At 34.8% G+C, this 25,110-nt stretch overlaps 3 protein-coding genes and 1 long non-coding RNA gene across 4 annotated transcripts; 2 read left to right on the plus strand and 2 right to left on the minus strand.

Moving 5' to 3' along the window:
- Positions 1-1,239: 1,239 nt before the first annotated feature.
- Positions 1,240-1,394, minus strand: LOC132797281 (uncharacterized). The gene has a single exon (XM_060808938.1). It carries the CDS (start codon positions 1,362-1,364, stop codon positions 1,242-1,244), a length of 123 nt encoding a protein of 40 aa, XP_060664921.1. The 5' UTR covers positions 1,365-1,394; the 3' UTR covers positions 1,240-1,241.
- A 2,069-nt stretch (positions 1,395-3,463) lies between these two features.
- LOC132798983 (uncharacterized) lies at positions 3,464-5,248 on the plus strand. The gene is made up of 3 exons (XR_009634005.1): positions 3,464-3,596; positions 3,892-4,036; positions 5,048-5,248. It is a non-coding gene; the product is annotated as an uncharacterized LOC132798983 (long non-coding RNA).
- Positions 5,249-10,509: 5,261 nt separating this feature from the next.
- On the plus strand, positions 10,510-11,863 carry LOC132797269 (uncharacterized). The gene is given in 3 exon segments (XM_060808910.1): positions 10,510-10,633; positions 10,716-11,576; positions 11,578-11,863. Coding segments are annotated over 3 exon segments (1,074 nt in total). The 5' UTR covers positions 10,510-10,561; the 3' UTR covers positions 11,719-11,863.
- LOC132797260 (cdc25-like protein phosphatase twine) lies at positions 11,647-14,842 on the minus strand. The gene has a single exon (XM_060808898.1). The coding sequence runs from the start codon at positions 14,353-14,355 to the stop codon at positions 13,054-13,056; it is 1,302 nt and encodes a 433-aa protein (XP_060664881.1). The 5' UTR covers positions 14,356-14,842; the 3' UTR covers positions 11,647-13,053.
- Positions 14,843-25,110: the final 10,268 nt, after the last annotated feature.

Here is a 25,110-nt window from a genome sequence, read left to right on the forward strand (position 1 = left end):
ACACATTCAATCCAAAATTAGAAACTAAGGTTCTAATTTAAGATAATTAGATTAATTAGGAATGTTAAATTTTTCTTCACAGGTTTTAATTCGACATATATAAATATGTATACTGAATTTTCATGATATTCAACTAATTGTTTGCTAAGTGAAGATACAAAAAAAATACAATTATTGTTTTTATAGTCTTCGATGAATGTTCGTTGTTATAAATCTATATTCAAAAAGAACTGGAATCATCAATTGTAAGCTGAAATCTGTACATATGAATACTATTTTATTTGTGCTTTTGCTTGAGAACTTTAAAGAATTCAAACGCAATAAAATAAAAGCTAAACGAAAATATTTTCCAACTTATATACAATTTGTATTATTATACTTTAAAAGCATATATCACGCCTTCAAATATAGATTCAACAAAATATTCTTTATATACGTTATATACACATATAAACATACACACACACACACACTCATTTTTTTTTATGTATATGTAAGTATGTGGATATGTATGCATATAATACATAGAAAATAAATATTTGGCTTTGTTTGAAGGTGTTGGGATTTTCCGTATTCAAGTCTAAAATAAAGCTACATAAACAATTCAATTCTTTTGAATTTTGGCATAATATTGATAAAAATAAAGGTGTGTGCGTGTGTGTGTCAGCGGTACACGGAACATCATTATAAGTTGACGATTACAGCCTACAACGACTCGAGCCAGACGATATGAAGGAAACGTGGAACTAATTAACAAGCGGTTGGAAATTATATAGCTCCAAGAGTGAGTGTGCATGCTTGTATGAATGTGTGCCTGAAATGTATTCGATTCGTTTAGTCACATCTGGGCGGGCACATGATTTTGTTATTTATTCGTATATATGTATAAAAAAAACTTTCACTTATTTGTACCTCTGAAACATTAGGAGCTCAGAATATTTCGAAAAGATTGTACGCGGACCAGAATATCAGCTGCTTACTTATGGTTGTTATTTTATTTTTTAGTTGACTTATGCAATATATTTTGTTTTGCGTCTTTGCGAAAATGAATAACACACACAAGCAAAAACAAATATATAGAAAAACAAATATTATATGTAGGTAAATAGATGTATACGTAAGTATGGACAATGATGACACTGTGTATTTTTTGCGCTTATTTTGCGAATGTATTGACAATGTTTTAAATAGTTAAATAGCTGTTGTTTTGAACGTTTTTTATACCGACTAAAAAATGCTATTTAGTCGCCTGTAATGCGACGCGATAAAATCTCGATTAGATATCGACAGGTGTCAATTCTAAGACGCTGATCGATTACAACACTGAGCAGACACCAATTGCTGCGCGATGAGCACTCTTTCATCTTTTGCTATCGACTGAACTGTGCAAAACGTCGCTGTGAGCACCGCACTCGTAAAGTTCCCATTTACTGTGAGAGCGATTGCAAAATGACAACTTGAGAGAGTGAGAATACATCCAAGTCTAAATGACGTGACGCACAAATCGAGTGAGCGACTGACTAACTTGCTTATTTTATTTTGTTTACTCTCCGCCTTCGCTTGACTCTTCTCTCGCAATGACGCACACACTCTACATTCGGCCGCTCGCTCTGCCAAATAATATGTATGACATATACACATACATGTATTTAGTTCAGACGCTTATACACATGCATACCCGTATTTGCACGAATATGAACCTATGTACACTCGTATGTATAGTACATACACAGTACCGTGGTAGTATATGTACATATATATGTACGTACAATGCTCCCGTCGTCGAGTAAAGTTTTCTCAGTCTGGCGCAATTTGGACTTTTTAAGCAGCTGTCGAACGAGCTGAAACGCATCTCGAAAATGTATTTGAGTGTTTGTTGTGTCGCCTCATAGCACTTTAATTGTCAGAAAGCGCTCATAAAACATAAGGAATATATAAAATGTTTTATAATTGAAATAACGAAGAATACTTTCTCATTTTAGGAGATAGTTACTATTCCTTTTATCAATAATATACATTATCTACCACAAATCTATTTAAATTTCAAATGTTTTTTTGAATCTTTGTAATACATTTTAGTGAAAATTCGAATGAGCAGAATGTGAACAAAAACCATGAGAAGTCGGCCTATATTGTCAAATATTGTTATTTTTGGAATGTTTGATAATAATAATATGCGCCGACTTTCATTCAAAATCTAAAAATGTATTATATAAGTATAATCATACATACAGGATGTTTGAAGTGATTTTTCTTTTTACTATATACCGGCTACCCATAGGGTAGAAGGGTATTATAACTTTGTGACTGCAGGAAATGTATGTAACAGGCAAAAGGAGACATCTCCGACCCTATAAAGTAAATATATACATATATTGTTGATCAGAGTGAGCAGTCAAGACGATATAGATATGTCCGTCTGTCTGTCCGTATCCTTTTTTGGCAGCATTTGTTATATTTCCAGGTAGATCAAGATTGTTTCAAATTTTTTTTCCACGTCCACTTTCTCCGCCCCACAAATAGATAAAAAATAATTTTAAAGATAGAGCAATGATTTTTGGAACATACAATATAAACTATAGTCATATATTAATGATTCCTGAATTTGGTTGCGATCAGGTAAAAATTGGGATCTTACTCGCTTTGGTTGACAATCTGGTATATTTTGCACTCAATGGTATATTTTTAATGCAGTAATATACCAAATACATATATCGTATATTCGTATATTTCAGTATTATTGTATATAATATGATATATTAATATGGTATACTTTAAAATTTATACCGCACTGTTTTGCTTTTATTCTTAATGGGTAGCAGGAATGTAGCTTTCTTACTTGAATAATAATTTAATGATTTTCATAAAAACCCTGTTAGTTAATTTCCCCAGAAAGCTACTTTCTTTCCAAGGTCAAGACAAACTGAAAGACAGAGACAATAACATGTTCAAGTTTACTTTGTATCTTATTAACCGCAGCACATGTCGATACTCATTCAAGGACAGACTGCAAAACAATTGCGAGAGCGAGTAGACTGCAACTAAAATAGTGACTAGATGGAAACCAGTTAAAACTTATCATATTGTATTATGCGCGAAATGCAAATGATGCTACCTACAGAAATATCTTGTAGTTAATTAAGAGGTATTATATTCATTTGTAGAGAAAATTCCCATTACAGGCTCGCACACATGCGAATAGTTCAATTAGTGCTCTATATAAAACTAGCCCCATGTGCAGTCTCACACCAAGCCTATGTCACGACACCATATTACGGTTCAGTGGGTTCAAATATGTCTATAACAATTTTAATATAGCAAGCTTTAGTTAAAGTACTGAGTGTATTTTGCTTGCTTATCTACCGTTTCAAAAAAATATAAAAGTATAATGAAATAAAAAAAGAAAATTAATAAATTAACCACATTTAAGTTACATTTTTAAGTTTCGATAATATTAAAAAAAATCCTGTTTAATAAATGTGTTTAATAAGTATCTCAAAGTCGATCATTTATACTAGTCAGACGTGTACTTGAAACTGTCAGTCGGATCTGGTTGACGTCGCGGAATCATGATGAATAAATTGCTTCCTTATTTGGTAACTAATATTTTAACAATGAGATACTTTACGTTAACTAATCCTCTCATTCTTTATAAATAATGTAGATTCAATAAAAAATAGAAAATACAAAAATTTCAATGAAATTCAAGTATATATGTAGTTAATATTAAGGTCTTTTATTTAGTTATATATACATATGTATATGTAACATATTCTTATATGTTTAAGCTCGCTTATCGAAATTTAATTTGATATATTTATATATACATAATATATATAATATTTTTTTAATTATTTTTTTGTTGCATTATATGTTTCCTCAAAAATTCAGAATAAAATGCAAAGACAACTGAAAGTTGATTGCACTCTGGCCAGACAAGCCAATGCCATTGTCGCTTGTTGATAGACAAACAAACACACAACAACAATGAAACAAAGGGCGAGAACGAAGCAGGAACCGGAGATATGTCAAGGAGGTAATGTTGTCTGCTTACAAAAAATAAAAAAAATTACCTTAAGGTATAAGCATAGGTTTCACCCTCCAAAAAGAAATGGACAAGCACAAATTTATATATTATTCACTCGAAAATTTATACCACCTACCCATAGGATAGAAGTGCTATAACTTTGTAACGGCATAATATATGTAATATTCCTGAACAACGTTAACAGTATATTTTCGTTAAATTTGTAGAATATAATTTTATTAAGAATGGGTAGCGGGTATCTCACAGTTGAGCACACTCGACTGTAGCTTTCCTGCTTGGTTTTTACAAAGCGGCTAAGATCACGTTTCAATTGCAGGATGAAAATTTTGAATTGTGATTGTCACATTATATGTCTACATAGAACAATTTAATAATAACATTGAAGCAAAACCAGACAATTCCCAAACAAACGTTGTCTGAGTATGATTTTTTTTATTATAGAATCAATCCAGTAAACTCATCTGCACGAAACCGCTTAAAAACATATTGTGCAATGTCTAACCGTATTTTAAAACGGTTCATATTTTTAGCGCGGAGACTAACAATCAGGACAGGAGACTAATTTTATACCTATATTAGGTATTTTGTTGTGATTTATTAAATATAATAAATAGCTTAAAAGATTTCAATATTTTCCACAACTTCATTGGCAATTGAAGTACAAAAAATAATCACAAGATCTCAAACATAATTCACTCGAGTCTTTGCGTCCATACAGTGTAATTACTGCATAAAAAGTTTCAAAAATAAATAAAATCATCTTAAAAAGTTGCAACTAAATTATTATGGCATCGATGTTAGACTTACTACTACTTCCCTAAAAATGTACAGAATTAATATACTAGAAAAATATAAATCTAAAAAATACAACTTATATTTCATCGCATAAAAATCGTAATTCCAGTTCCAAAATTATGCTTTCCTTTTTTTTTGATTTGCTGTGGCGGGAGTGATCTTCAACTGCGTTCAGTTATAAGTCGAAAATTATACCACTTTGAGATCCAGCATTTCTTATCAACCACCGAACATACGGACTGACGAAAATGACTAAATCGTCTCGGCTGTTGACGATTATCAAGAATATATATACTCTTGGAGTGGCAGATGACTTCGGATTTTTACGTACATTTGCTGGACGCACAAAGTTATAATACCGGGAATAAAAATAAATAGAATGCATTCATATTTAAGTGAAAAGTTCAAGAGACTGCACGGAACTATTGATTTTGAAATTGTTGTGCTCACTTTAACTGAGGTGGAATAGACCACAATGTAAGTACACATAACATTAGTCTGGAATTTCACCATTATGGAATTTATCGTTTCTGTAAGGACAACATGCGGTCGGCTGTTTGTGGTAAGATTTCAGTCACACCCAAAATCGAGGGTTGCTTGATAAGGTGAGCTACAGGAAGCATAATTATAAGCCGATAACCATTAGTTATGTATATATGTCTTAAGTCATCAGAACATTGAGACTTTATCTCTCGGTTGCGACTATAGTTGTTGTCAACTGACATGACGAATGTAAGACTCCAAGTGCGTTATTAACTTTTTACCGCTGTTGACTTGATGCACATACCATAACTAGAGTATATATATATTTGTATGTTATTTATTTCTACTTTCCCTCAGCATTTTATGAAGGAAAATGCTTCACAAGCAGAACGAATCAATAGTATAGGAAGTTGAACAATAAACAAATCACAATAAAACAATGCATCAGTATCAGTATTGTGCACTCAAAATGGATATGTCGTCAAATCCTATTCAAGGTTATCCAGCCGGATGATGTCGTAGTTACATGCACTTTAGCTTTAGCTAGGAGTCAACCACAACAACATTTAGCAAACTAAATATAGAATTTGCTGGTGGTTTAACTATCTCTATCTATCTCTCCCCCATTCTGGCTTTGGCAAGCAACTTGCGACGACTGACGTTGTAAGTATTGCATGTTTTGGTCGCTTTCTTCCTTTTCTATATTTAGAAATGACATGCATGTATATTGACGAAATTCGCACGGTTTCCGGAAACGTGACAATAGTTGAACTACAGATATGCATATGCATGTTTCCATATCGATATGTTATCTTCGTATTTACACTGTATACTATTATTATTAGACTTTAATAAATAAAAAAAAAATGGATTAACATCTGTGAGCCATATACGAAATTTATCTTAAACAAGTAAGAAAGCTACTGCTAATATACCGAATTAATATACCGAATTAATATACTGCAAAAATATAAAATATACTAAAGGCCGTTTGTCCATACAAAAGTATTCCTTAAGTAACATCTAAAATTTGTATTTGAACGCAACAAAATGTTCAGGAATCATAAATACTATAGTTATTAAAGTATGCTGTACGCTGGTCTAGCTTTAAAATTACGTTTTTTATTAGATTTTGGTAGATTTGCGTTGGCGGAAGTGGATGTGGCAAATATTTAAAACAAACTGGATCTCTGAGATCTAGGTGTTCATACGGACAGACGAACATGGCTATGTTGTCTTGGCTGACCCTGATCAATAATATATATACTTATAGGGTCGGGTCCTTCTACCTGTTACATACATTTTCTGCCGGCACAAAATTTTAATTCAATTCTTGAACACATGTATTAGGAATATACAAGTAGAAAACATTTAAAAATGTCGCCGGGTGCATAGAAAACTCAAATAGAATGAAACAAACCTTGGTATCATTATTGGAACCCCGCGATCTCTCATGTTTTTCTTATTTGATTTTATCAAGAATAATGTTAAAAAAACAACAACAGAACTTGCTCAAGGACATCAACATATTCAGAGTAATTACAGAACAGAAACCAAACACAAAATTACAACATATTTCTTCTGCTTTGCATTTTGCATTGTAAATATATATTTTACAAGTTAAATGTGAAGGCTTAAATCCTTTTACAGCCGCTGATTTCTCTTTGATTAGATTTGAAGTGATCCAGGTTAACATGATGTGTTGTCAATATCATAAAGGCGGAAAGTTATTGACATTCATTGAAGCATAAAAGTACATACATGTATATATGTGCACATATATAAGTGCATAAGAATGTGAATTGTGTATGGAAACGCTGATGTTCATCTGTTGCTCCTGCTGTTGTTGTTTGCTAGCTTGTCTGCATTGACGCAAATGCCGACTACATACAAACATTGCAACGGCATTAAAATTTGCAAAAAAAAGTATATTTATATGTATACAAGAAAGTGTTTGTGTGATGGACATACTTAAGACAAAAACAAACAAAAGCAAGTAAATACGGCCAATTCGAGAATGATCGACTAACAGATACCCTGAGCTCATTATGTTATATCTCAAAAACTATTTAATAAATATATTTTGTTCTACTGATTAGATTAAATTTATTTGTAAATGACATTTTGACATTCGCTCAAGTTATGAGCAAACATTTAAGGTTACAAGCATTTGACCAGATCTGAATTTTTGTGATGTATGGTCATGAAAACTTTTGAAATTAAGTTGAATAACCACATGTTCAGCACTTTTATTCTCTGAGAACCACGCATAAGTAGCGTAGATTCCATCGCCTTTCTGAATACGCCAATGGACACAGGGTATAATAACAAACATGTTAAAGAATAACTGTGGAGGCATATACAAATATATACTCACATACATGTACATACCTAAAGGAAATGATCGATAATAACTCCCATTGCTTTCTTAATGTATTTTATTAAAACGAATACTGAAATACTACGGACAACAATTAATTTTGCGTTCTTAGTTGCCCAGAATAAAATTCAACTGATGATATCTGCGATGATGATTTTTGCGTGTTTATTTTTCTTCTCTCACTGAGCTCATAATTTTTCTACCTCGCGACTCGCGATTTTGTTGCAGTTGACGTTAATATGATAAATCTGTTTAAGCGGTTCATAGATTAGATACTACTGCTGACGTAAAATTGAGAATGATTAAAGAAAGCAAATATGTGTTTGTACTTATGTATGTATGTATCACATTAATACATAAGTATGTGTAGTCGTTATCCCTATCTTTTGAATATTTTCGCTTGCACTGGTTCTGGTCACGTCCCACTTCTACATTTGCACTAGTTTTTACTATTACTGTTACTGTGTAACCAGGTCAAACAAGCCTGGTGCAGACGTTTAATATCAGCTGGCGACGTCATAGAAGTCATTTACATAGAAACCGTATCAAAGCAATTGGGTCAATGGTTCACAGCACAGGCAAATTGCCAAAAATCACAATTAAAACAAGTGAATTAATCAAACATCGAAAACATTTGCCAAATCTAATATCTTTTTGACTTATTCCCATCCAAATTTCCCATATACAAAGTTAAAATACATGCAATTGGTTGTGTGTGTCTGCATACAAGCATATACCAATATGAAGAAATTAAGCTCAAGCACATGTATATACATATGTATGTAGGTATGTTTGCACACCCACTCAAGTCAGCAAGTGAGTGAGAGTTTGAGTGCAATCTAATTGCATTGAGAAATTTCAAGTAGAGAATGTAATATATCTCAATAGTAAGCATCCAAAAATGTTTACTTTAGGTGGCAAGCAATAATATGACATTTATTTGCCTCATTTTTGGTTGTGTCTTTAACTATATGTACATTTATAGACTTACCACAATTGCCATACACATTTGAGTATAACTTTAAGACGTTTTTCGTTGCTTTCGGAGTACGAGAAAAGAGAATTTCACGCACAAATACACTCACTGTAACACAAACTTCACAAATCGAATTGATTTTCAAATATTTAGCTGATGTGGATGTTTTTTAATTAGGATTGTTTTTGATTTGATATAGTTGACAATTTATTGCTTGTGGGCGACATTAACACAGCGTTTGGCTTCTTGCTTCCGTGGTCAAATATTGTAACCTCAAATTTTTCACTAATATGTGATGTGTATGTGAAACAGACGGATAACACAGCCAGAGACCAACACTCGAATAGAAAATAACCGTAGATTCTTCTTTGCTATTTTTCTATATATTTATTTTCTCTTTTTATCACGCAACTAATTTGGAAATTAATCAGTTGTAATAGAGAGATGCACACCAGAAGAAAATAGAGATGGACAAACGTCGATATCAATATAAATGAAACGATGGTTATTCAATGTTATAAATATCGATTTTTTATAGTAAGCATTGAAAACATCCAATATAAATTAATTCGTTAACAATTATTAAGAATAATTTATTATTGAACAAATGATTATTTTAGAAGAACATAAAACTCTGTCTGTAGAAATACGATGAACATTTGCGTTGCTTCAGTGCGATTAACAGAGACCATTACAAATTTAAAAAAATACTAAAATAATTATCAGTATTCGATCGATAAAATATTTAACGAAGGTGATATACCAATTTAAAAAAATTAAATTCCAAACATAATAGTTGATTTTAACAGGATGAGCAATTCTGAAAAGTGGGAAATTAATGAAAGTTTGCATTCAATAGATTTCTATAGTGTCAGCAAAAATAATGATATAAAAAATCAGTAATTTATATTGCATAACTTTGCACAGATTTTTATCATAATTTTGTGTTGTGCTGAGCTCCGGTTGTATTTCACCTCGAAAATCATCGCGTGACTTGAAAAATATACCAAATAGTTGGTCGATACTATTACATATGTTGGGATTTTTAAAAATTCGGTGTTCGATATTTCTAGGTTTGTTTTGGATTTTTTTACAGCAACCGAGTTTTTTCTAATGGTTTTTTAACGAGTCAAATATAAAACTTTAAATACATTGAAAAAATGAATATTTGGTTACTGGTCCATTATTTGAATTTTCAATTGCCGAAGAGTTTGTGGTGCCGTGGAAGCTGGTTAAAGTAATTTAAATGCATCGATAGCACTATCGTAAGATTTTGGGATTTTTGTCAGGGGTGCTTAGAAAACATCGAATCTAGCGAACATCGATTTAAAATAGTAATGCTAAAACATCGAACAGTCCGATGTTTGTAGGGAAATTTTACCCCGCGCTTTTAAAAGAAATTTAAAGATAGCTAAATTTTTTTGTTTCTAGACACTTCGTTTTAAGTTTGGTTAATGAGATTGCAGTTACTGTGTAGAAATCGTAATTAGCTAGCTGCAGAAGAATTCAACGAGCATCGCCTATCTGAAACCAGTTGTCCTGCTTTACTAAAATTGCGTTCAGAGTCGCAAGATGTCGCGGAAACACACATATATATTTTTTTCAATAAAACGTCTAAAACCATTATTAGAAATAAGAGAACAATAATAAGAATATTACTTATATTAAATAAAAAATTAAAGGTTGCCTCTCTCGTTTGCTTCCCTTTTATTTGTGCTCTTAGAGGCGGTAAGAAAAAGATGATGGGCAAAAACATCGATACATAGGTATTGAGTTTGCTGTTGAAAATATCGTATCGATGTTTAGGAACATCGATACATCGATGTATTGTGAAGTCTTTATTTGGCAGTCGATACCTAAAGGAAAATATTTTTAAGGAATGTCAAAGCGCAAATCTGAAAGCCATATGTCAACTCCAGCAGAAAAATCAAATCCATCAAATTCCATCCAGGTAAGCATGCCAATAACATATATTCATATATTTATAAAATATAAAAATATATATATATAATAATATATTATGTTTAATACAGATTGTTGGTAACGCTATCATTGGCAAAGAGACACCTCTTCAGGACTACAAGAACTTGATTACAACACATGTTGCAGTTGAAGAAATTGTCGATGATGAAATTATAAAAGAAAATGTTATAAAGATTTCAAGTGCTGCACGTGATGTCATCTGGGAACTTTTATTCAATGATGCAAATGCATCGGATGAGTCACAGAAAAAAGCTACAGATGTGCTTGAAGAATACAAGAGTGACGCATGTTTCTATCAACCCTGGCCTTACAACGAATGGATTGTGAAATTACGCGATGAGCTGCTAAAAAGAAACATGCTGGATTTCTGGCGCAACTCAATTGTGAAGAAGCAATTGGGTCCTTGTTGGCACCGTGACTCAGATCTTTTTGACGGCGACGACGAGCCGCCGCTGGAATTCTATGCGCATGCCGGCTGCACAGCTCCATTTGCGGCGAGTGTGAAGGTGCGAGCGCTGAGCAAGAACTCCAGCTTTGAAGAGCAGCCAATTCCGGAAAGTGAACGTAAAACTTACAATGCAGCTGCTTTGTCTGGCGATTTTGAAGTTAAGATCAGCATGGAAAATGCTCTAGTCGACTATCAGAATTTAATGAAACGCTATGTCTTGACTACTGTCCCTGTCCCCGATGAAATACAGAAGAAGAACATTGCTAAAATAAGCCAAGTAGCTCGCGAGACAATATGGAAACTGCTGTTTGAGGGAACACCGGAACAGTTGGAGTTTGATAAGGCCGCCGAATTGTTGCAGGAGTACAAAGGCGATGCTGGGTTTTACGGGCCCTGGGAATTTAACGAGTGGATTATCAAGCTACGCGATGAAGTACTCGAACGGAAATTGCTAGAATTCTGGGGCCAAAAAAATTGTCGCAATGGAGCTTGGACCGTGTTGCGTCCGAGATTCAGAATTTTTTGAGTCCGAAGATCCAGTTCCATTGGAGTTCTATGAAAAAGCCGGATTCAAAGCTCCTTTTGACCCCAAAAAGGAAGAGTAGCTGCAAGCCCAACGGAGTCTCTTTTTGTATTACTTTATTCATTTGGCTAAAAGTCACAATCTCCATTGATATAATAAAAATTGTTAAGATTTTTTAAATAAACAAAAACAGCATGCCAAAGGCAAAATACATTTATAGCTATCAAGTTTTGTTTATGTTTATTGTCGGACAGCAGGTTTATCCTTCCGCCGCATTATTCCATAGTTGAAAAAATAAACGAAAGTAGACAGAGGCACAATAAAATCATTGTTTTGACGACTTTCACTTAAACTTTTTTGAATGCCCTAGTGACGCATAATTTAGTAAGATTTACATATGTTGATTTGATTCTGGAGCCCTCTATATTCTTCTTCTTCCTGCCTTAGTTTGTTTACTGTTTCACCCCTAAACAGCTGTTCGCGTGATACAACTTTGGTGTGTTTGGTTATGGATAACGCACCAATGATTCTGAAAGTGTGACCGTATTTTAAATATAATTTCGGTATATTTATCGAAAAAAGTCAATATTGATGGATATTAGCTATTTATTCCACTTACAAATTTTTGCGCTCTCAAATTGTTTTGCAATTCTTAAAAACAAAAACAAAGTCGTAAATACAAGTAAAGAGAAAGGGGCATAGGAAAATGTTTAAAGTAATTCGCCAAGAGCAAGTCGCTTATTATGATGGAAAACAAAAATAAGAGTCAATAATTTAATTAATATTAAATTATACTTTTTACAACCAGATTGTCAATGACTAGTTATAATCATTTACGCGGCAATAAGATTTTAACTATAAGAATTTGTCCATACTTTTATTTAAACTGAAATCCTTTAATAATTATATAAATTAAATATTGACAAACCAGTAATGAACGAATTAAAGCCAATATCGTATATTAAGTTCATAGAAATATTTGTATATAATGTTAATTAAAATGTATAATACTTAAAATAACTATCTGAATTGCCGAAACGAAGAATTTTTGAGCACGTGATCAGCATAGTTATAGCAATCTTAAAAAAAAAATCGTATTTTAGAATGCTTTGACGGTTTTCGTTGTTAGAAAATGCTTAATATGTTATAAAATAAATAGGATCCCTCTTAGCGAATAGTTCTGTAATGTATCTAAAATTGTAATTACAGCTAGAAATAGGAAACACTTTAACATTTAACTAAATGCAAAAACTGAACAGATTAAAATTTTTTTTAGCGCTGACTAGAGAAATAAAAGTAGTAATCGGAAAAACAAATTTTAAACAAATAAATGAAATTTTACCTAACCGAAGGACAACACAACGTAACCTTAATTAGACAACTAATTAACTTAATATAGAATGACAAGAACTATCAACTATTCCGCATAGAGTAAGCGGGAGCGTGACTTAGATAAAGTGCGAGAATTTGTTGAAGGAGCACTGGTATCACCAGCACCGATGCCACTGTCGCCACCATCACCTTCACCATACTGCCATGACTTGGTTTTAGCTCGACATAAACGATACTCTTCGTTGTGGGCCGGCGCCAGCATTGGCACATAGTCGGAGGGCTCACAGAGATCGGCGTAGCTGGCGAAGAACTCCTTGTAGCCATTATGCAGCAGATAGAGCTCTGGATACGAAAGCGTAGGATAGTCGTGTGTGTGTACACTGCGATCATTGTTGCGCAAGAAGCGCAGTAGCTTTGGGCCACGTTCCGACGAGAACTCGCAGTGAAACACATAAATATGGCGGTGATCTGCATCTGTATCTGCATCTGTGCTCACTGGAAAGGCAGCCTTCAGCTGGGCACGAGTGTACAGGTTATGTGCACCACGTATGTGACCTCCTTCAAACTCATATGGGTAGCGGCAATCGATGATCTTGTAGCGGTCAGACAGATCGACAAAGTCGCCGCGCATCAGACGAGCGAGTGTATTACAGGAAATTGTCTTGAGATCACGATGTCGGACCCCGGTTTGCATTACGGGCAAGGCACACGGCTTGGTCAGATCTCCAATAAGCTGCGGCTCATCGCTCAATGCGTTGAGTATATCCACATTATTCATGGACACAGACTTGCGTATCAGGCTCAAGCTGTTATTAACAGGAAGCTGCTGCTCTGTCTTCTGTGTGCGATGCAGTTTTTTAATCGGCGTGATGTCCAGAGCCGACTGTTCCGCTGTCATGCTTAAGCAACGACGTACCGATCGAGGTTCCACAGTAGTCGGCACAGTTTCGTTCGTTTTCAGCTGGCCTCGAATTAGGGCATCTAGATCACCAGGTAGCTTGGCTAACGGCATGTGGTCCAATGCCTCCATTTCGAACATTGCCATGTATTCGTCATCCAACGAATTGCCGGAGTCATAGCTGGACGAGATGCTGTTGTAGGTGCGCAGGGTGCTTGACTTTGGGGTACCTCCGCCATCCAAAACAGTGCCACGCATATTGTGCGACAATTCGGTTATAGGCGACAGATTACTGCACGATCCGTTGAATATTTGACGCTGCAGCATACGATGCAATGGAGATTCGTCTTCCACACCCTTTGATTTGAATCGCTTTGCAACACGTGCATCGATATTTTCCAAATTTTCATGATCGTCCAACAACGTCTCGATTTGATTTTCCAGCTCACAGTCTTCAGTCAGCTTTAAGATTAACCTTTTATTTGCCATGCCGATTGAGATGCCAATAGGAATATCTGGCTAGCTTGCAGATCTTTCAACTTTCGAAGGCAACAAGATAATCTATTTTTGCAACGAGGCTTTTGCTGTTGTCCCGTTCCCGTTGTCAGTTTGCTCTGTCTCTTTTCTGCAGATGGTAGATCTCATTTACTCACGTTGTTGCAGTCACTGTTAAAAAATGATTTATGCGATTAACGAATTGTTTTAAATAGAGGATTTTTTCATTGGAGTTTTGTGCTTGTTCTTGATTTTCGTTCTCTTGTCGTCTGTTGTGCCGCCGTTTTCATTTTCCGCTCATTTCACGTTCACTCACTTACACACGCGCACGCACGCACACGGACGTACACACATGCAAACGCACAATGGTAAACAGAGCGCGTTAGTGGTGGGCGATAATATGATCTTGTACTTTCATTGTCCAAGTGTCAGCTGATTACAAGTTTACCATATTTCGAGTATTGAGTTTTTATTTAGATGACAATTTGAAGCTTGACGAAAAGCATAATGTTTGTAAAGTTAGCATAAAAATGCCAATCCAAGAGAAGTACAAATATGCTAAAATGGAAAATCAATGGATCATCAAAAAAGGATTTTTTCAAAAGAAGTAAATCACCGTTCAACTGTCTGTTGTTATCAGACATTTCTCAACCTCAACAGTCAGCCAGGTTAAAGCGTCGCTTTTGTCGCCGTTTCGAACTTTAGCCATATGTCATTACCAAATTCAACTTAAGTGCTGTCAAAAGATAATTACCGCTTCAGCAGCTATAGCATTTACACAGACAACTTAAATGACGCCAACATACAATATACAATTCCAAGGCACAAAATGCTGGAACCAGTTTGCTCTTGGTATGTGTTTGGTATATTTCAATAAAATCGCTTAAATTGTTGATTAATTTGATACATAACTATGTACATACATATACGATGATAAATTTTTTTCCGTCCAAGCGTCTGCTCACAAGAGTTGAAATTGCTCTGGAACTAAGCCAATTGCCGCAGAATACAAGAGTTTTCATGTATTATAGAACATTTTTTGAGTTTCAATTTCATATATTTTACATATGTACGCATTTATGTACATAAATGTACATACATATACATAAATGTTAAAATTAGTAGTAGTGGAAATATCTGTAAAGGTTAGTTTTGTCATGACGTTCGTTTGTTTGAGTTTTTGGAACAATGTCTCTTTTGATCGGAAAGTAGAGACTAGACCTTCTTCGGGTTTCCAGAGTTTTCACTGCATTATAAATAAAATATTGAAAGAAGATTATCACTGAAATTCTCATAATTGGAATTCAATGGTTAGCAACATTTCACTAAAGCACCCACTAACATAGCCAAAGTAACAGCCAAATAGAGTAAATTAGTGTGTGTGTGTGTGTGTGTGTGAATGTTTCATACTACTATGGGACCAGCTCGCCCCTGTCTACCACGACCCGTTGCTACAACGGACCACTTGCAGCTCCTTAAACCAACTTATTGGCAAATGTTGCGCAGACGTGCATCCCCACTTGATTTTCAAACCATAATTTAATGCTCCGTCTCATGTACATATGTATGTATATTCGTGTGGATTCGAGTAGACTTCAGTATAATTTTTTATTTCTTTAAACATGGTGCACACCTCCATGTTTAAAGACGTTCGTCAATGCAAAACTGGTGTTTGGGAATTGATTATAAAGAGTTGTAATCAGGTGGAAAGGGTATTCAGTATTCGATGGAGCAGATTAATCAATCCTATCTTGTTTTATTTGTATGTGCTTATATGCGCGGTGCGTACAATTATTAATTTGATATGATATAATTGACATGTTGGCGATGCCAAAAGGAACCACTAACATGCAGTAAAGGTAAGTGGCAAGTAGCAAACAGCAAGCAGCATCGAGCTAAGTCAGAGCGACGCATATTAACGCCACACGTCCAGAGCCAACATGGGATCTTGGCCACGTTCGCCACTTGGTTGGCTAGCTGGCTGAAAGGCAGACTGGCAGGCAGGCGTGTAAATTGTTTTTACTTAATCGTTGTTCGCCGCAACGTTGCCATTTGGAAGTTGCCTCCCTTGGCCGATCTCCGTTGATATCTCTTCGGCCTCGGCTTTGGCTTAAGACTTTGCGTGGCTCGCTTCTGGTAATTGCAGTTGGTCGTTGCTTTGGTCTGGCCTGGACTTGTGCTTCTGTTTTTAACACCGCAACCGTCAATCGGTCGACGTTGGTGCAAAATTGTTAGTGGTAGCTGACTTGTTGGTGTTGTCGTTGTCGCTGATGTTGCTGGCCAACTTATTCGGTCAGACATGCAAATTTCGCACTGGTGTCTTCGTTGTTGTTGTTGTTGTTGTTGTGTTTGTCGTCTAATGTGAGTTGTTTGTTATTTTTATGCAAATTTTTTGTGTTTTTCTTGTTTTTCTTTTGACAAATTGTCTGTTAAACTTAATGATGAAGCGTTCGAGTAGGCTCCTATGTTATTATGCATAATTGTGAGCTAAGTGCGATCGCCTTAGCCACTAATACAACTGTCCAAGAAAAGTATGCATAAATAATACATACTTATGTATGTGCTGGAATATATATTTATTTATGTGTACGAGGTGTGTTCAAAAAGTAAGGTGACTTTGTATTTTCAAGAAAAACTATTAATTTATTTATCAATATTTATGTTGTCCCCTTCAAAGTAATCCCCCTCAGATACAATACACTTATGCCAACGGTTTTTCCAATCCTCAAAGCACTTCCCATAAGCACTTTTCGGTATAGCCTTGAGCTCTTTCAGCGATGCAGTCTTTTTTCGGTATTGGCTCACCTGGGCTCTTCCATTGGGACGATTGGGCTTTGGTTTCGATATCATAACCATATACCCATGATTCGTCACCAGTTATGACCCTTTTGAGTAAATCTGGGTCGTCGTTGACGTCATTTAACAGCTCTTGAGCGATGCTCATGCGACGGTTCTTTTGGTCAAAATTCAGCAATTTCGGAACAAACTTCGCTGACACACGACTCATACCCAGAACGTTTGAAAAAATTTCATGGCACGAGCCAAGCGATATACCGACATCATCAGCAACTTCTCTGATAGTGATTCGACGATTTTCCAAAACAATTTTCGTCACTGCTTGAACGTTTTCATCAGTTGTTGACGTGCTTGGGCGTCCAGAGCGAGGCTGGTCATTGGCATCTTCCCGGCCATCTTGGAAGAGTTTGTACCACTTGTACACATTTTTTTTACTCAGAACAGTTTCACCGTATGCCACTGTCAACATTTCAAGTGTTTCAGAGCACTTAATTTTATTTTTTACACAAAATTTGATGCAAATCCTTTGATCCAAATTTTTCGATAGCAAAAAATCGCCGAGATCGCAAAATAACTTGTAACTTTACGCCTCTCACAACCAAACAAAAGAGGATGTTCCATTGAAACTTGGTACAGATGTTAGGGAAGAGTGTACAAAACAAAAAAATCGATAATCGAAAATATGTTGCCCGCGAAATTTGAAGTCACCTTACTTTTTGAACACACCTCGTATGTCTTCATTTATCCCGGTTTTTACATGCCATTGGAATTGACGATAATATTTCATAACAGTCCCCGACCCGAAACGCGGACTTTCAACTATTATCATATATAGAATTTGTTCCGATATTTTTAAAAAATAAAACTTTCTTAGAATCCAAACTGTGAAATAAAATTCATCGCTTTCTAAATGCATTTCAATGTAAGAACTTTGATTAAAAACACAAAAATACATAAAAGTTAAAAATGCAATATTAACAAAATTATTTACATATGCTGCTGGCCTTGGACTAGACGCACTCAGTTTTCCACATAAATTTGTTTTATATCTATTATTTTAATGATTATTGAAAAAAAGTTAGTATGCAAAAATCTTGGTTATTTAATAATACTTCAATTATAATATATTCAAACATTTTCTTCAAGCAACCTAAAATAAGGTACATTTTTCTTGGTCAATAGAATAAACGCACTTAGACAAAATATTTGTTTTTTTTTTTTATACCCGGTACCCATAGGGTAGAAGGTTATTATAACTTTGTGCCGGCAGGAAATGTATGTAACAGGTAGAACGAGGCATCTCCGACCCTATAAAGTATATATATTCTTGATCAGCCGAGGCGGTCTAGCCATGTCTCAGAGACTATAAGAGATAGAGCTATAATTTTTTTTCGACAGCATTTGTTATGTTTGCACGCAGATCAAGTTTGTTTCAAATTTTTGCCACGCCCACTTCCGCTCCCGCAAATCAAACAAATCGAATAACAAGCGTAATTTTAAAGCTAGAGTTCCGAGTTTTGGTATATATAATAACTACTATAGTAGTTATGATTTCTGAAAATTTGGTTGCGATCAGATAAAAATTGTCGAAGTTATAAAAGAAATACTTTTGTATGGGCAAAAACGCCTACTTACTAGGGGTCTTAGTTGCTTTGGCTGACAATCGGTATATTGTGACGTCTATGGTATATTTTGAATGCGGTACTGTATCAATATACCAAATATACCATTTGGTATATTTTTAGTATTTTTGCAGTATATTCGGTATATTTTGAGAAAATTCCGCAACATATATTTCTTTTATTCAAAATGGGTAGCGGGTATCTCACAGTCGAGTACACTCGACTGTAGCTTTCTTACTTGTTCATATTCCTCTGGATCTTTTAAATATCTATCAATAGTTCTGGAGCTGCGATTTATATTTTTGGCAATGTTTCGATTGGACAGTCCTTGCGTGTGAAAAAGTCTTCTTTTTGACGTTCTAATAAGCTTATAACACCAGCTTTTCCTATTTTTACTTTAAATATAGCTCTTAAACAATTTATTTGTGTATTTTTAATATTTTCTCACTACAAACAAGTAAGAAAACTACAGTCGAGTGTGCTCGACTGTGAGATACCCGCTACCCATTTTGAATAAAAGCAATATATTGCGGAATTATTCTCAAAACACACCAAAAATACTACAAAAATGCTAAAAATATACCAAATGGTATTTTTGGTATTTCTTTAATACCTTCGACAATTTTTTATCTGATCGCAAGCGAATTTTCAGGAATCATAACTACTATAGTAGTTATTATATATACCAAAATTCGGAACTTTAGCTTTAAAATTACGCTCGTTATTCGATTTTTTTGATTTGCGGAGGCGGAAGTGGGCGTGGCAAAAATTTGAAACAAACTTGATCTGCGTGCAAACATAACAAATGCTGTCGAAAAAAAATTATAGCTCAATCTCATTTAGTCTCTGAGATCTATGTGTTCATACGGACGGACGGACGCTGATCAAGAATATATATACTGTATGGGATTGGAGATGTCTTATTCTACCTGTTAAATACATTTACTGCCGACACAAAGTTATAATACCCTTCTACCCTATGCACTTGTTTACGCAATACAAAGAACTTTGAAGTGCGTCTTTTTCAATGACCAACCGAAATGACGCGTGATTGCCATAGAACTTTCTGGAATCTTCGAATGTACAGTTATTTTTTTCGCAAATCAACCAGCTGTGAACACATATTTTTCGAAGAAGATTCGAATTCTAATAAGAAAAGATTTTTGGACAATTAGAATAAGCATTATTATAAATTTAGCATTTTATTTAAAAGTTGGTGCGTCTAACCTAAGACCAACAGTGTATTTAAAAACGTGTAAACATAGGTCAAGTTTACTGGACTGTTTTCAACATTAATTGATTGTTATCTTATTTGGTATGAAAATTTAAAATTATGCATCAAAACAAAATGTAGTAGAATTAAGTTACTTATAAGATATTTTCGAAATTTAATACATTTTTCTTTTAACACTGCTATTTCAAAGTTGTTCACAAAGCACCCAATTTTTTTTGTTATATCCGGTAAAATATTGAATTATCCAAATTGAAAAAATGTTTAATTATTAAAAATTAAATACATAATGCTATTATAACTACATTTTGTTGGAAGTTGTGTTTATAATAGTATTATTAAACACTCAGAACGCTAGCACTGCTATTTCAGAGTTCACAGCTGTACATACATATGTAAATGCTACTAATTTAACAATTTTATTTTTGTTGGACAAATTTATCGTATAAACATAATACTATGATTAAACTAAATATTTTGACATGCAAAAAAAGGCTTTTATTGAAAATACAACCCATGTGACTTGTTTTTTCTTGATTTATAAGTAAATCAATTTAATTTATATTTAAATAAAACGAATAGTATATTATCGTTGCAGATTTATAAAATATGTATAGAGTTAAGAGAATTTTGTAATGAACCTACAGATATTTCAGTTTTGGTACTCACAAATAATGTGTGTTTGGTAGACTTATCGTTAAAATCGATTACTTCTGAGGATCCTCATCATTTCGAATTTTTTAAATAAGAGACACTTTAAATTGATTTTCCTATTGTTCGAGCCTTTAATTATTTTATACATTCATTTTCTGCTGAGCATAATATGAAATTAATGTTACATGATTGTTGAACATGGACTACTCAGTTAACTTACACATTCCTAAGGAGTCCACCAGTAATCTCTTATAAGGTTGTGATGCTAAACACTCCCATATTAAATTATGTATGTGCAATGCTCAATTTTCTTACAAACTCGCCATAATATGTATAATTATGTAATTTTTGGTGTCTTTTTATGCGTTCTTTTGTTAAAATTGAAAACAAGTATAAAGAGGCGGATCAGCACTTCTCTCAACAATAATGATAGCAAGGGGCACTGGCAACAGCAACAGCACCATCTCCATCTCCATCGCCATCACCATCAGCAACAAGTGCATAGGCTGTGCGAGCTGTGAGTGAAATAAATGGCTTCATAAAATTTTGTAACCATAATTTAGTTGAGCACACGAAACGGATGAGCAGATGAAGAGAGTAAATTGTTTTATCAGTCGATAGTTTGTCTGTGTACCCTCGGTACTCCATACACAACAGATTCCCTGGCGATGTCATGTATACTTTGCATTTACATACATGGCTAATAATCGTGGCCGAAGGAAATGTGTCTGTAGGCACAAAGTGTGGCCATTAAGCGATACATTATAATTAAGTGAACGAGGCAGGGCGAAACGAAACGAGACGAAACGGAACAAAATGAAACAAGCTGAGTTAACTTGCGAGTTGCGAGTGGCAACTGGCAACTTGCAACTGGCAAATGGCGACTGGCGGTCGTGGAGTGCAATGGAATGCAGCTGCCAGCGGAAATTGTTGATAAGAGACGTAGTATGTATGATAACATCATCAATAGTCGTGCCTTAGGCCTGTGCAATTATTTAAATTATATGTACAGCATTTGTGTTCGTTTAAAATTAAATTAGTATAATGCTGTTTTCTCTTTTTCTCTCCCTTTTTTCTTGTTGTAGTTGTTGTTGTTTTGTTGGGTTACACCTAAAGTCTATAATCAAACCGAACTCAACGATACCAACTTGCCAATAATTGCCAGCTTTTGACTTTCCTAGTCACACCATCTCGCATGCTTTGTCGGCTTTTACCCATCACTCCCGATATTGCTTCTAATTATATGGAAGTGTGTTGGTTGTTCATCTTGCTGTGGCATCTGCCACTCTCACTAAATTGCTGGGATTGAAAGACATGATTTTAATATGGTTGCCAGCAATGCAACTACCAACAGGATGCCTACTTTGTTGGCATCAATTTGCCTGTCCTAACTGCTCTGATTCACAGCACTAAATTGATTCACGACTAATTTATTATTGTTCGTTTAGGTAGAGACAATAATGTTTGCAGCGAACTAGATTAGGATACGAGTGCATAAGAATCAATGGTAGCCAGTCTCTGGAAATGTCAACCGCGACCAAAGTAATAAATTACATTTATGTTTAATATGTTGGTATTTACTGTGAATTTTTCAAAATTTTATTTATTGAGTATCTGAGCAAAATGTTATTTATATTTAATTGCGTTGTCCTTTTTTTTGGATGGAGATCCAGGTTTAAAGCAATTATTTTCCTCATCAAGAGCAATACGTTTCGGCATTTATCAAAACAAAATTAGGTTTTGCCAAATGTTTTGTATACCCGTTACCCATATGGTAGAAGGGTATTATAACTTTGTGCCGACAGAAAATGTACTTAAAAGGCAGAACGAGTCTTCTCATCTAGTTTGAACGTAGAATTTTGGTAAGGGCAATAATAAAATTTGGTTGCTATCTGATAAAAATAAAATACTATAGTTAGTTGGACTGATAATCTGGCATATCTTGCACTCAATGGTATATTTTGAATGTAGTACTATTCCAAATATACCAGTATACTAAATATAGCGCATGGTATATTTTGTAGTATTTTTCGGAATATTAATTTGGTAAATTTTAAAATGAACGCTGCACTGCTTTTATTTATTTTTTTTATTTCTTGTTTTCAATATTAATCTTTATATATGTACATATATATATGTGTTTGATTATAAATTTAATACAATGAAAACTTCCTTAGCAGGCACTTGTTTTATTATGTTTGGCAATTTCACTTTTTGTAAGGCAAACTATCTTTTTCGTCCCTCATTATGTGCGGAGGATCAAGAATTATGTTTTGTTATTTAATATCACATGTCTACAATAATGACAATTATTAGGCTAACAACCTTGGACGTCTTAAGTTGTAAATTGCTATTTTCAACTCTCTACCCAGAATATTATTGCATTTTGGCGCCATATATGAAAAATTTCCGCCTTTTTGGATAAAACTTCCAAGCGCTTACGGTTTTAGTGTCAATGAAGGAATGACTCGTCAGTCGGTAAGACAGTAGTACACCACTTATTATGTAAGCTGAATTATTCTAATAAATTTTGCAGAGTAGCGACATAAATTCGTAAGAGTATCGTACTTAGTGGATAGTACTGTATAAATTTTAAATATCAATGTCAAGCACATCAAGGCACATCATGTTGTACTTATGCATTTCGATTGAATTCCAACTCTCTGTGATTGTTAATCTATTTTCTCGAAATTCAATCAACAGAATACAATTGGAGTTACAGCCAATTATTAGGGGTCTGATAGTTCAGTTAAGATATAAGAAGTCCTTTGCTATAATTGATGTTTTTGACTGGTTAAATTTAAGCATTTCCTTGGCTCTGTGGCTTATCAAATTCATTAGCAGCAAGAAAAATGACTAAAACAAAAGGCAAACTGTGTAATTTTTATGGCCAACGGACACACATGCATACAAGAGGTAACACAATTTAACACCGCTGCCAATGTAGCCATCAGGCGGCATGCAATGTTCGACTAACGAGCAAAAACAAAAACAAAAACAGCAACAACAACAACAACAACGACAATGCCGCTGCTGCTGTTGCCGTTGTGGTAATCAATTTTAAAATTTATGACAAAATTTGCAGCTTTAAATTATGCCATTAAGCACGGCATGTAACTCATATCGTCAGGCGGCAACGCGTTGGCTTGAAACAAGAAAAGCTGAAGGAGAAACATGTTAACTGCTTTCTTGTAACTGTGTGTGTTTGTGTTTGTGTGTGTGTGCATGCAATGGCGTTTGCATTATACGCTCGTATTTCGCCACATTCAACAGTGCTGCAGAGTTGACGGGTGCCATAACTCATGCCCCGATGCCGGAGCCAGTTGAGAGTCGAGTTCGAGTCCAACTCGAAGCAAGTCCGACTCCGACTCAGACTCAGACTACTACGACTACGATTGCGAGTTGATGTCGGTGGCGACGTAGTCCGAGTTGGGGACGGGGCAGCAGCAGTTGTTGCAATTACAACTGGACACCACATGCTACAGCTGCCATGTGCCTATGTCTGTGTAACGAATACATATACGTATGCATGTACTTGCGTGTGCTTGTGTGTGTGTGTGCCGGCGTGTGTGTTAAATATTGCAATTTATCACGCAAATGCGTTTTTCAATTTTAACATGCCGCCAGGCATCATAAAAACGTTACAAACCTACAATATGAGCCAACACACACACACACACACACACACACACACACAGAGGCGACATACATACCCCACAAAAGGGGAAGTGGCAAATCCCATACACACCCGTCCGTACATCCAACACCACACGCTGCCCACGATGATGACGGCTCACGTATCGCCAGAAGAGAATCACATGCCTAGGTGCAGGTCCAGGGCCAGACTCAGGCCATGGAAGGCCCACAAAATGTGGTTGAAGACTGGCAATGAATGGTCGGTTGGGTAAGCGGGGAAAGCTGAGGAGTCTATGACAGCTGGATGATGTTACAGCTGCTCAAAATGAAAATCTCCTATATTAACTCGTCGACATCACAAGTCAGTCAGCCAATTTCCTTCTGTTCACTGAACGCTAAAAAGTTCTCAAAATATTAGAAAAATCATGTAAATTATCTGCTAACTTATTTGTAGAATATGAATATAAAAATAATAAAATCTAAACTTTATACCTTTACCAAAATCGAGCAATTTTTAGAAAAATTTATATAGAAAAATCTTTATTAAAGATTTTTTTGATCTTAAAAAGAACAATCTTGAAATAAGATTTTTAGGTTGAAACTATCTTAAATCTAGATTTATATCAAAATTTACATAAGATTACGAACATTTAAAATCTTGACCCAAGATTGTTTTGATTGAAAAGATTGCAAATCTGGATATAAAACCTTTTCGATCATAAAAAAAAATGTTTGTTCTTGATTCTTAAAATGTTGGAGTCCCCTTGCTTTAAGATCACAGCCTACATTCTGGTGTTTTTGCTGTTAGTT

Source organism: Drosophila nasuta, chromosome 2L, assembly GCF_023558535.2.
Source record: "Drosophila nasuta strain 15112-1781.00 chromosome 2L, ASM2355853v1, whole genome shotgun sequence".
NCBI classification, from domain to species: domain Eukaryota; kingdom Metazoa; phylum Arthropoda; class Insecta; order Diptera; family Drosophilidae; genus Drosophila; species Drosophila nasuta.

Excerpts from the sequence above, each read along its gene's own strand:
- LOC132797281 (XM_060808938.1), bottom strand. The coding sequence starts at position 1,364 with ATGAAAGAGTGCTCATCGCGCAGCAATTGGTGTCTGCTCAGTGTTGTA.
- LOC132797260 (XM_060808898.1), bottom strand. The coding sequence starts at position 14,355 with ATGGCAAATAAAAGGTTAATCTTAAAGCTGACTGAAGACTGTGAGCTG.